Here is a 13,145-nt window from a genome sequence, read left to right as displayed (position 1 = left end):
TTAGTTTTTTTGAGATATTCAGTTCATGTATACACTCTTTCTCTCACTCGTGCACACCCAAGGAATGGGAGACAATAACCAATTTTTTCTGCTAACTTCAGCTCTAATACTTTTTTGTATTTGATCATGATCAAAACCGATGATTTCATTTAGGTGCCTTGATAGCTCAGCAGTTAGTAACGATACATCTTATGCATTATAGTAGTGGGTTCGATTCCCGGTCTAGACTTTGGATTGTACTTCATGTGAATGTGAAAAATAACAATGCAGTATGCAGTCAAGTTCGCCTTCATCACGATTACTAATTTTTAGGGTGGACCTAAAGTCTGTCTGAAAGAGTAGGTATTACTTTATTTTTTTGTATTCACTGTGTTGATGAGAGAGAGAGATGTACTGTATAATATATATACATATTATGTATTCTATATATATAATTCTATATATATATTATATATCAGATTATAATCTTATAAATTATTGAATGAGTAAAAAAGACAAGTGAGCTTTTCATTTCTGATAATACCTGTGTAGTGTCCTACAATTGCACTACTCATTACTATAGTTTCACATTAAATCAAAAGATGTCGTTGGCATGCAGTTTTTAAGTTTGAATCGTTAGAAAATATGGGATATCTAGCCCTACAATTTTCACCTTACCCATTCAATGAAAGAAAAATGATTTTCCTATTCATTTATTACTACAAGATGAAAAGTATACACTTTTTTTTGGCCAGCCCAAGTAATTTTTCAAACCAATACACATTGCCTGTTACTGCCACTTCCATTTTCATGAACAATTTTTCTTTATTGACTAGTAAACAAATTTAAAATGAACATTGCAAAATAAGTGTTAGAGAGGGAGCGAAAAATGGTTGGATTGTCTTTATATCTCACTTCTTCCCACTTTCCAATGCAAAGGGAAGTATTAACAAAACAAAAAGTGGGATTTTCCGGCTGAAGTGTGTGTGCTTTTTACTGTTGCTTGTACATTTCCCTCAGGAACCACAAATGTAGGGGAGCAGATACGTGAATGTTAAATGAGGACAAAAAAATGAGAGCATGGAACTTTTCCCCGGAAAAGTTGAAGCCCTGTAAGCCCTTCTAACCACTAATATTTTCCCACACTTCGGAAACCACAAAAAAAAAGCCTTGAAATACTCACGATTTTTTCACTTTTTAAGATTTTCTTTAGATTTGCTGTGCTAATTCTAATCTACAGCTTTTATTTGTAAGTTGATTTTTTTTTTTCTGCAGTAGGATGAGGATAGGCTTCCATTTTAAGTATTATTCTGGAATAATGTACGGTTTTACAAACTATAATTTCAGTAAAAATAAAGAAGTTGGAAGTTCGGAAAAAATATGTACAATTATAACTTCTAACTTCAATATTTGTACTTAAAATTATTAGTTTTCTAACATTTTACTTACAGACAGGACATCGTTAATTGAATTAAGGTATACTAAGAAGGATTTAGTCAGAAAGAAATAAATAAACATTTTTCTAAAGAATGACAAACAACTGCAACATTCAAGACCGTTTGGAGAGGGAAATCGTGCATTATTCCCTGAGCTATTTTGTTTATTATTACTTTATTTTAATTCTCATTTTACGGTTACTTGGAGGTACCCAGCTTTATAATAAAACCCCGATTATCCAATTTTCTATGTGATTGTGACGAAGTAAAATGCAATTTAAAGTGTTCTGTGAATTATAATTTGAAGTTTGTTGTTTCTGTTTCAAATGAACGGATATTAAAATTAATTTGGGCAGATTCTGACTGAGGATCCAATAATTGAATTCTAATTTCATCAGTCATAAGTAAGTTTTGCTTTTTATTTATTTTTTCTTGCAGTAACTAATGGTAACGAGAAATTTGTGATCGTTTTAATTTTCTATGTTGAGTTTTCAACCAGAAATTAACGTTTTGAGGTTTTCTGAGGCAGAGGATGAGGTTTCTAAAAAATTTTTGGGAGTAAAGAAATCTCAAATTTTAATACAGTTGGGACTGTAGTTAATTACACCATAAGAATAGATTACCATAGCGACCAAAATTCCACAATCGTGATTGTTTTTAATGATTTTTCTTTAAATCTCGGTGTATTTTATGTAAACTATACCAAACTGTATAAAATGAACATTTCTTGTAAATACCTCTCAGACGGTCGTTATACATGAAACGTTTTAGAAGGGAACCAAATTTTTATTTTTAAAGAATTTTATGGTAAATTAGTATCATTTTCTTGGTGTCCTTAATATAATGAAAGCCCGTAAACCAGCGCTGAAAAAATAAAAATGTCTCTTACTCCACTTTCTCATTAAATGTTGAAAAAAATGCATGAAGAATTCAAATTTCAATTTAGTTTTTTTTAAATAAACTAACCAATGAAAGAAAACAACTATAAGTTTATAAAAACTGTAGAAAATAAATTTAAAAAAAATGAAAATTTCATACGCCATATTGGATTTTCTCTTGATCTAATTTGATTTGTTTAAACAGTTGTCTCTCAGACACATCAATGAGAAAATATGCAAAATTTATAAATTATTTTAAAGCTTGTAGCAACATCAGAATGTTTTAATTAGAATTAGTTTCATCTTTTAAAATTTTCAATATTAATCTTAATAAAAAACACTTACAGCGTAGAAGGGCTTCATTCCACCAGGAGAAACAGAACTGTACTTGTGATGCCATCTAATTTGCTTAACTTATTTAAAAAAATTAGGTAATTATAAAAAAAATATTCATATTCTGGTTATAAAATTAAAATAATTTATTGTAAAATGATTTTTAATTATTAACCTTTAAATAATTAAGAAATAGGTTTTTTTATACACCATTATTCAAGTGTACTTTTAATGAGGATGGACTCCATTTCTGGACCAATCAGAATTGATCTATTGGAACTTGACTTATTTATCTAAAGTGGAAGGTGGCTTTGCATCCTACACCTAACGGTAGCACTTTTGAAATACAGTGAAGGTAGTTTAATAAGTCTTAGTATTCTGGAGAGCAACATCTAGATAATATGTGCAATACTCGAACTCAGAGAGAGTGTTGAAAACTATAAACTATGACGCTGATTTTTGTGAAAATGTATTCTCAATTTCAATCGAATAAACACTACTATGTGATAATCTATTTAAATATGTATGTATAAACCCGTAAAGTTTCTACTTCTTTCTAAAATTGGTTATTAAGTTAGAATTTCTAAATTTGCTGATTGTAGTTTCAAATTTTGAGTTTGTTTTTTAGTGGAAAAATTTAAGGGAGAATTTTAAACATAAACTGACAGAATTAATTTAAATTATTTAATTTTGTTAACATTTTTTAAAGTTATCAAAGCTGAAATAAATAATGTGTACTCTATTATTTAGAAAAGGAGCTGGGAAAAGCACCTAAGTTCATTTATTTTATCTCTGTTCTTTTTATCTGAGTTCAGATATTTTTAATTGTAGATGTTTTAATATGTTAATAATATTAATAATAATAATAGTATCAATTATAATTTTATTTTTATAATTATTTAAATAACTCTAAAGGGTTATTATTATTATCATTATCGAGTTATACTACAAATACGAATTAGTCCTTTTGTCCATCACTAGTGCCAGGTGGGTCCACTCATTTTGCTGCACCTCAACCTTTGAATCTCATTTTATAACCTACTTGCTTTCTCTTTTTTCATTTGATGTTGCTTAAAGATCATTTTATAGATATCACGTTATAGTAAATGGCTAATCTCTACATTAGTTTGTGTACTTTATGACTCGGCTAATATCAAGTTCTTTTTCAGTTTGTTTCTATAGGAAGCCTGCTTTATTTATTTATGGATTTTGTCATTCAATCTTAATTTTTTATTTAATTTGCTATTATTATGATTTATTTTGATTGTTTATTTTATATAGGATGCATGGATATTTGCTTTTTTATTATACCTTTTTTTAAGTTGCTTAGAAACTGTGTAGACCCCTGTAAAAAGACAGCTTACGAGAACCAACGATCTAGATAGCTTATAATACTATTACTAACTTTATGCAATATCTCGTTTTCAGGAGTAATCGTCCCATCTTTAAATTTGTAAAGAATGTGATGAAAAGAACGGTTAGATTGTGTTCAGCTACTTCCACTATTTACTGAGAGAAAACAATTTGAATAAGATGTCGTGGGATATTTGAAGGATTGCCTTGAAATAATTATATTTGGAATTATTAAGGAAGGTAAAAGGAGTAATTTATGTAATTTACATTAACAAATTTCACAGTAGTTATTGCTCAAATATAAGAGTTTTATTTTAACTTATTAAATTTTGCTTTTTTGTTTTGTTTCTTGTTTAAATTCTTCTTCATTTCTGTCTTCTTGTTTAACGTAGTTATATAAGATTTACAAATTCAAATATATTTTAAACATTCGCAGAAAATTACGTGCGATATATGCCCTTTTAAGGTTCTTTTTTTAAACTATTTGATTCATTTTTTTAAAATGTTTCTATAAAATCCATACAAACATCAATAGTTTTTATTAATAATTAACAAACATAGTTTTTTGTTTTGTCTAAACAACAAAAAAACAGGTTTGAACTCTCTGAAAGACTCAGTAGGAAAATCAATAATGTTCGTTGTTTTGTTTTTCTTTTTAACTTTTCAATTTTTAAATATACATTCTTTTCAAAATAAAAGACACTCTTTTCTGCTTAGTTGGAAGATATTTTTTTGAAAGAGTAGTTTGAACACAGAAGAATAAACAAGTTTAAATTCATAAATTTATTAACATATTTAGGGAAGACAAACTCTGTTTTGTTTAAAATATATTTTAGTTTATATTCTTATGGTTCGTTTTCGGAGGGTGTTTTTATTAATTTTAAAGTACCTAGGTATTATTTTTTAATAAAGTCATCGCAATTGGTTTTTCTTTTATTATCGGTAATTCATAAACCCGATCGAATAATAACTTATTTTAACCATTACATTTGTACCGTTTGGAATTAGTGTTAGGTGAATGTATCTTTCATATTCAAATAGTAATCAAAGTTTAAATAGAAATATAAAAGTTAAACTCTTGCTTTAAAAGGTGATATAATACATAATTTGGATGACTGAAGAGTGTTAGTTTATGTTTGCTAACCATTTTAATTTTAAATTATTTAACAATCTGTGTACTTTTTTTTAAGATCACTATTTAAATTTAATTTAATAGAGTGTTATTCAAATATTAATTAAAACAGAATAATTTTTATGTGCACCTACTTACGAGAACTTCGAATAGTTTTAGCCTTCTAGAACTGGACCACCCTTAACGCAAAGTTGGAGGAAGGCTAAACCTTTAGTCACACATTGTCGAAAAGGATTGGTTGCGTTATCGAACATTGGGCAGTGCTAATTTCTCTTTATAGGGTCGTCGAGTTCGTAAAACTTCGCTGTGCTTGTTGACAAAAACTTCTCGAGTGTTACAGATAAATTTACAGAAACCTCTCGTTAGAAATAGTCTTCTTGAACATAGTAAGCTAAAAGAAGAAGATTTGACTGTAGTACCTATTAACAGCACCCCTCAAACATCTACAAATAGAATGGGTTTGGGAACCGCTGCTAATGTCCAGATGAATCAGAATTCCAATGGAATTACTCAAATCGATGTTAAGAGTGTGGAGTGACCCAAATCAAATATTACATTCGGATAAGGTTAAACTCCCATCCAAGGATCGGTTGAGGCACGCCCAACAAGCGCACAGTAAGCTCATTCCACTACTAGAAGGTAATAAAGAGGTACCCGTAACAGGCTATGGTACGCGCAATCTATTGCCTAAAAGTGCTACCACATGCCTACACCGAGATCTGGCTAGCCATAATCCTATTGAATATACTTGGATCATCTTCAATGTCAGTTAGAACACCGTATTGATATCCAGGAGAACTCACAGAAAAAAGGAAAAAGTCAGATAAACGTACGGGTTAATCTATCCCAAGATTTCATTCTAAATTACGTAAAAAGCTATGTGATGTGGTTCAAGCTTGAGGAGCTTCTACTTCACATCGTGATATTTGCTTCCTAATTTATTTAAAGTGAACAAAATCTTCTTTCTTAATCGAAATTCCGTTTTCTATTTGTAGCTAAAGCTATCAATTAATTTATTTATTTTCCAAATTATGGTTCTATTTTGTACATTTTAATAATATTATTTCCTGAAAAAACTTCAATGGTCCCCTTAAATTGTTGAGTAGTAAACTAATAAGAAGATCAAAATTTATCTGTCCTGTCTCCCTGTTTTTCAAAGAGTATTGTGATGGTCTCGATAATTTCTGTAGCAGATTAGAGATGATTATATTACTGTTCTGCAACTAACATTGTGAATGTTAATTTAATTAAAAAAAATAAAAGACACAATTTTTTTTTAACGTGGAAAAATATTTTCAGCAGTCTGCGTTTTTTTGTGAGACAAATTATCCACGATTCGATTTAAAACATCTACATAACGATACATAATCTTTCATTTCTTTATTCCGACTTCCGATCAGTCATCTGCAGATTCCCATTAAGTTCACAATTATAACATCTCGATTATTTACTTTATATATACATTTTCAATTTGAGTGTATATGTTTGTAATAGTTATATTTATTTTACGTTAAGCTAGCGCGAAAACTGTGAAGATAATTCAAAATTCCGCATCTTTATAGATTCAGAATCACTGGGTTGATTGTAATTAAGTTAGACCAATCTAGACAGAAAGTCTAGTGAATCTAAGCGATCCGGTTTTTCTTCTTAAATCTTCAAATGTTATGATTTTGATTTGTACTATTGTTTTTTCAAAATAACGATTTAATGAAAAAACAAAGATGTTTAAATAATTTCTTAATTGATTGATAGAGTCATTATTATTTTTTTTTGCCGCTAATAAATCTTATAGAAAAATAAAATACTCTCCGAAAACGTACCTTTTTTTACTCCAAATTTTATTTGGATAAGTTTTGAGTAATTCTTTTTTATTTATTTGTTTAATTTTTCACTATTTTTTGCCTTCGCTGAAATTTCAAAACAAATTTCCATTACATCTACTGTATTGCTAATGAAATGTTTAAATTTTTTAAAAATTTATTCTAATGTTCTACTTTAAGAGGAAAAAGACTTTTATTTAACATGACGACCAGGAATAGTAAATCCTTAATGGCGGGTTTTTCTAGTTTTTTTTATTTTACTCGCAAAACTAAATTAATAAACTATCTAATAGTTATTGTTTTATAAAAATCGCCGGACAACATTATCATTTCCTGCATAAAATACAAAATAACGAACCATGTTAGCTTTGCATTTAAGCTTTTACGAAGAATTGTAACTTTTCATTTTTTTTTTCTTTAAAATAAATAAATAAAATGTATATATCCTGCTGGATATGTTCATACTGTTTGTAAAAGTTACAGGTCTCCAAGAAAAGCTCATGAAATACAAATATAAGAAGTACATATATAAATTAGGTCAAAGCTAACCTCCAATCTCATCTAGTGCATAAATCACCCTATTCCTAGGCCGTCTTTATTTTGGTTTAGTACAATACTACTTTATTTATTTAAATAGCATTATTATTACTCTTTTTAATTATTTATTTATTTTAAACATTACCAGATTACACTATATGGGAGTTGGTAAACTTTTGATTTCTTTTATTATTTGTTCCAGTGACAAAGAAATGATACTAATAATAGATTTATATTTTGCGATGAATCAACATGTAGTCCATTTCCAGTCACACTAAATGGATATAATTTCCTCTCATATTCCGGAAGCTGTAAGTTAATTAAAAATGAATTAAACTTATCAGATAGTTATAGGTGTAAAGTGATCACTCAAAGGAGCTACTTCTTCGTTTTAAAACTAACTGGATTATTTTCTCAAAACCATCTCTTTATTAAAACCAATAAGCCTATTGATAAAAAAATATACCTTTTAAATCAAGACAAATTTCAAAAATGAAATGATGGTTTACCGTTTTATTACGTCAAGAATTAAAAGTATTGCTTATTGAAAAGATTGGGCCCAAAGCAGAGATTACGTACTAAAGTTAACCTCCACGTATCCAGTTTTATCTTTAGTTTGCTTGAACGTGATGTGTATCAAGGATCTCCTGCTATTAGGGACCAGTATTTAAAGTTGGATTTCTAGGCCGGCTTACCTAGTTTCAAGGCGATGTGGGGTATCTTGGAGGGTGATTGTTGGCAACCTCCCCACCCAAACAAAGTGGTGGTGTTTAAGTTAGTTTTATATTGAAAAAAAAAAACTCCGTAATCTGTTTAAAGATTTTTTATCAACTCTTTCGTCCCTAAAATGAAAATTTACTTCGTGTTACCTTAAATTACCCTGCTCCAAAAATAATAATTCAGTTCCCCGATTACCACCCTTTAAAATGGTCATGTGTTCCGGTATGTAGGTACTTAGATTTCGTTTTTTGAACCATTGTGGTAGCTGCTTTCAATTAATCTATTAAAATTTTCATTAGGTTTTCACCAATTTGTCTATTATTGTGCAGCATTGCGACATAGATATACCAGAGCAGTTATAATAATAACGTATTTTTTAAAAAACCATATCCGGTAAATTCGTGAAGAATTTAGGTCCTTAGAAAACCACTGAAACAGTATAAGAACTAATTATCAGTTTAATTATTTTATCTAATTATTACCAACTCCCTTTTAAAAAATGTTCAAAATGTTTTACCATTACCAAATAACACCAAAAATTCATCTTTTTTTTTTTTTACAACACCAAAAGCGTTAATCGTGAGGAAAGAAAGCAACCGGAGGAAAATGATTTTAATTTTTGTAAAATTTAAAGAAAACTCAAATTAAAAAAAAAAAAAATATTAAATTCTCTAAATTGATCGATTTCATTTAATCATACAACATTTAGTAGTAGTATTAGTAGTAGTAGTGTTAGTATTTTTTTAAATTAATTTTTTAATTTATTTTTTTTAATTAATAATCTTTTCAGATGGGTTTTTTTCAATTTCAAAGTCCGTTTTTTAAAAAAATTTTAATTATTAATATTTTATTTCTTTTTCTCTTCTTTCTTTTTTTAGTAAATCTTTATTAAAAATGTTTTAATTAATGTTTGCCTTCCGTATATATTCTATATAATTATTATTCAGTGTTTTCCTAATTATTTTTTTGTTTTTTATATACTTATATTTTTGTTTTCCTTTTTTACAAATTGTCGAGCCAGTTTCCCCTGGGCCTCGATTTGTTTATCAAGACTTTTTTTCTTAAAAAAAAAAAATCTAATTGTGGCCGGGAAAAGTGGCGCGACTGTTTAGGCTAATAACTAGAGATTTTGGCATTGGCTGACCAAGGAGCTGACAGTCTTGTTCTTTCACACAAGTTTCTCTTTCTTTTTTTCTTAATTTTGTATTTGTTCAAAAATCCAAACTTTAAAAATAAATAAATAATACAAAAATCTATGTTTTACGAACAACTCTCTTTAAGCAAGTAACATGAACCTCATTATTTGACCTTACTAAGAACTTAGAAGCTCTCTTTTTGTATTCAGCTTAGCCATCCGTAAAAAAATTGTATTTTCACAAATATTGACACATTAAAATTTTTTTTGTTTTTGTTTTTTTTGAGCATACTGTTTTTTTTGATCACTTCTCTTTCTAAATTTTTTGTTTTGTTTTAAGTATTTAAGTTTTAAAAACCCACCTTTATTTACTTTTTATTATACACAATATATAATAAATATATTTATATATATATTACTAATATAAATATTGTTTATATAATATAAGTTAATGAATAAGTTTTTCTTTTTTTCTTTTCCTTTTTTTAACTTTTTTAAATTATATGAGTTTCATCATTTTATTTTCATCTATTTCTTTTTTGGTTTGTTTAAATTCCTCTTTTTCCAATTCCGGATTGGTCCATTGTTCAAATTGGCCCGGGTAGTTTCCTTTTATTTATTCTTAATATAATAATAATTTGTGGTCCGGGAATTATTTTGAGTTTTTCTTTTTCTTTTAATGTATTTAAATAGAATTACATTAGCTTAAGGGAAGATTAGATCTAAATAACATGGAAGTAGTATTTTATTTAACAAACGTAAACTAAAAAAAAAAATTGTACGATTCAGTATGTAATTTCTTAAAAAGAAGGATTTGAGTTGATATTCATGAAAATCAAGAATATCTTAATAATAACAATGGCAGAGGTTGGGCATCTCAGTGCAGTATAGCTCTTATTCTATCCCTAAACTAATAAATCATGAACTCAAGAACATAGAAGATGCATATGAATGTTTTCTTCTATGTTCTTGAATGTGCAAATGAAAGGGCTAAAACAAGAAAGTTAATATTTTAAAGAAGAGACGTTTAGAGCAACTTAGTTGGCAGGGTTGGCAGTATTTCACACGTTGAGCGGCTTAGGATCGCTTAACAGCAAACCACATGCCATATGTGCCTCGCCATTAATTTCAAGGTAAAAGAACTTTACTACCGAAGAACTTCTACAAAATGAAATTACTAGTCCGGCTAGGTTAGTTAGTTAGACGCTGACGTCTAACGTAACACTGAGATTTTGAGTAACTCTCATCTATCGGTGGCGTTGCTAGAAATTCGGAATGGAAAGTTAAGGCCATTTATTGATTGGTTCTAAAAAAAATTGCAAATTTGCAGGGTGCAAATCCAATAGAGAGTGCAGTATCTAGGTTGTGATAAGGAGTTAACGAAATTGAAGTACTACTGAAAAACAAAAACAAAAATGGAAACAAGATGAAATTGGAAAATCTGTGAAGGAAAATTTAGAAAAGATAAAAAAGAGATTAAGGGGATGAAGCAATCAAAGATGATTTCGACGCCAAAACTATTGGAAATGAAGTGATTGAAGCACATTCATGTGAAAAAACTCGTCGAGAGTTTTATGTTGGTTTGTTTTTCTTTCACTACTCATTTTTGTCTAATGAAAGTTTGCGAACCATAAGTTTGCTGCTTAGAAGAATCCCTGCCAACTACACATTGACTTGTACACAACTGTTCATAAAGAACAACCCGCCACAACTACCTCTAGAGGTACCGAATGAAGGGAATTTCAGTGGTAGTGTAAACCACAGAAATGAAAAAAGCGTAACAACAAAAAAACTAGAAACAAAAAGAAATAGAATTTTTTTGCAACCATGTGTAATCTCCTATTGGACTGAAAGGGTTCGCAAAGCTAAGCTTAATTATTGATACAAAGAATTGCATATTAGGTGGTTAGATGTAGACGAATTTATTGTTATGCAAATTATATCTGCCCACAGCCTAATGCAACTATCTAAAGCCTAAGAAGAAGTGATTTAGCAGATAGGCAGATTAATTCAGCATAATCATCATTTTGAGGAACAGATCTGTTCTTATAATTAAAAGAAAAATAAAACTCAAATACCCGAACCTTGGAAATTTTCTAAAAAATAAAATAAATTTTGGTACGGTTTTCTGTTTGTACATTCTTCCTTTTCTCTGTCACATCACGTCTTTTAATTTTCTTTTTTTTCTTTAAACAAAAAACTTTTTTTCTTTAACAATAATTGGTCCGTGTTTCTAAAAGAAACCCATCTGGTGGGTTAGGGCGGGCACTTGCCAATCTTGTTTTATTTCTTTCAATCCACCAACAAAACCCGCAGCGTTTTCTTTACTGTGTGTAAAAAATAAATGTAAGAAAAATGTATATAATATATCTTTTTTATCAAGTACCTAGTGTATTTAAACGAATCAAGAAAATTTAAAAATAAATTAACTTTTATCTTTAAAAGATTTCTAATTAATTATCTTCAATTAATAGAAACTTTTTAATTCATCGCAGCAAGTTAATCTGAATCCTTGTTAAACTTTATAACTCCTAAAAAGTGCTTTTAAAAGTTTGATTTTATTTAAATATTGTTCGTAGTCTAAATTTTAAAACGAACAATGTTAAGGTTTCTTCGTATTGTGAATTTTTTAATTGAATTACTGAAGTAAAACTTTCTGATTTTCAGTGAAACGTTCTAACTAAAAAGCACGAGAAGATGTTCAAAATGAGCTGCACTTCTCTTATGGTGGAGACAACAAATGAAATGACAACCTTCTCCTGAAGATGAGAAAGAAAATTTTTTTCTTGTTTCAAAAGATATTTCATAGGCTGTGGTAAATTTAAGAGCTTTATTGTCTTGCATGTTTGAATTATTGTACGATATTTCTCTAGAACTCTACAAATGGTTCTAATTAGTCGTCTCGAAGATAGGGTGTTCTCAGATTAAAAGACATTTTTATTTTGGATTCCTATAAAAAGTGTTATTTCAATTCAGATTAAAAAAAAAGAAAATTAATTTATATTGATTTCATGCTTATTGATGGAATACTATTTAGAATGCCTTTGCGCTGACATTCTAAATACTGTTCGATGATCAAGCATGGGATCAATATAAATTACATTTTTTTTACTCAAAGCGCTTATTGGACACTCAAAACTGCAGGTAACCATCTGTTTCCCTGCTACGTGCTCTCTAGAACTGGAAGAAGCTCAAAGGGAATTGATGAAATCTGTTGAGTATTAGAAGATGAAACGGATCTTCCAGCTTAATTCTATTCCATTTAAAAAAAAACTTTAAATAAATCAATTAGAAAAAGATTAGGGGGTTGTCTGGTAAAATACTTATGAAACTTTCGAGGGACGCTAGCATCGAGTACCGCGCTTAAAAGAAGCTCAAACCCGGTAAATAAGAAATGAAGAGAGTAATGAGCAGTCATCGGTCTTTTTATTCTTATAGTTGGCATCCCGAGTAAACCAGCATCCCGTTCTGCACAAAAAGTATTCTTAATAATTTCTGATTTAAACAGTTTCTTATGAATGCATGAGATACGTAATTGCCAGTGGATTGAGAAGTCACTGTATCATAACAATTCGGTAAATTGCTGCCCCCAAATTTTGATTTTGAATTTATTTGAACTAACAATCACTGTTAGGCCCGCCCACCCAAAAGTGGGTTGGTTTTTATTATCGTAACAACCTTGTCCTCGCCAGGTCTAAATCCTAGAGTTATCAAGTTTTTCTCAACTTTTTTTTTGGTAGAAAAGTGGAGTCAAAGGCAGTTTTTCCAGCGGAAAAACGCAAAGAAACCACTTTCCTTCCCTTCGTTTCCGCTGTTACTTGA

At 29.2% G+C, this 13,145-nt stretch overlaps 1 protein-coding gene across 3 annotated transcripts in view; it reads right to left on the bottom strand.

Annotated features, from left to right (window-relative positions):
- Positions 1–4,255: 4,255 nt before the first annotated feature.
- Positions 4,256–13,145, bottom strand: part of LOC141455765 (KH domain-containing, RNA-binding, signal transduction-associated protein 2-like) — a 39,601-nt gene continuing 30,711 nt past the window's right edge. For all 3 annotated transcript variants that reach the window (XM_074131124.1, XM_074131125.1, XM_074131126.1), the window contains exon 10: positions 4,256–11,650. In XM_074131124.1, the coding sequence (XP_073987225.1) occupies positions 11,616–11,650 (35 nt within the window). In that variant the 3' untranslated portion in view covers positions 4,256–11,615. The remainder of the gene's footprint in view (positions 11,651–13,145) is intronic.

Source organism: Rhodnius prolixus, unplaced genomic scaffold (genome assembly GCF_049639745.1).
Source record: "Rhodnius prolixus isolate KJV_2025 unplaced genomic scaffold, Rpr scaffold_4, whole genome shotgun sequence".
Lineage (NCBI taxonomy): Eukaryota > Metazoa > Arthropoda > Insecta > Hemiptera > Reduviidae > Rhodnius > Rhodnius prolixus.
This window is presented reverse-complemented; position numbering and strand designations above follow the sequence as displayed.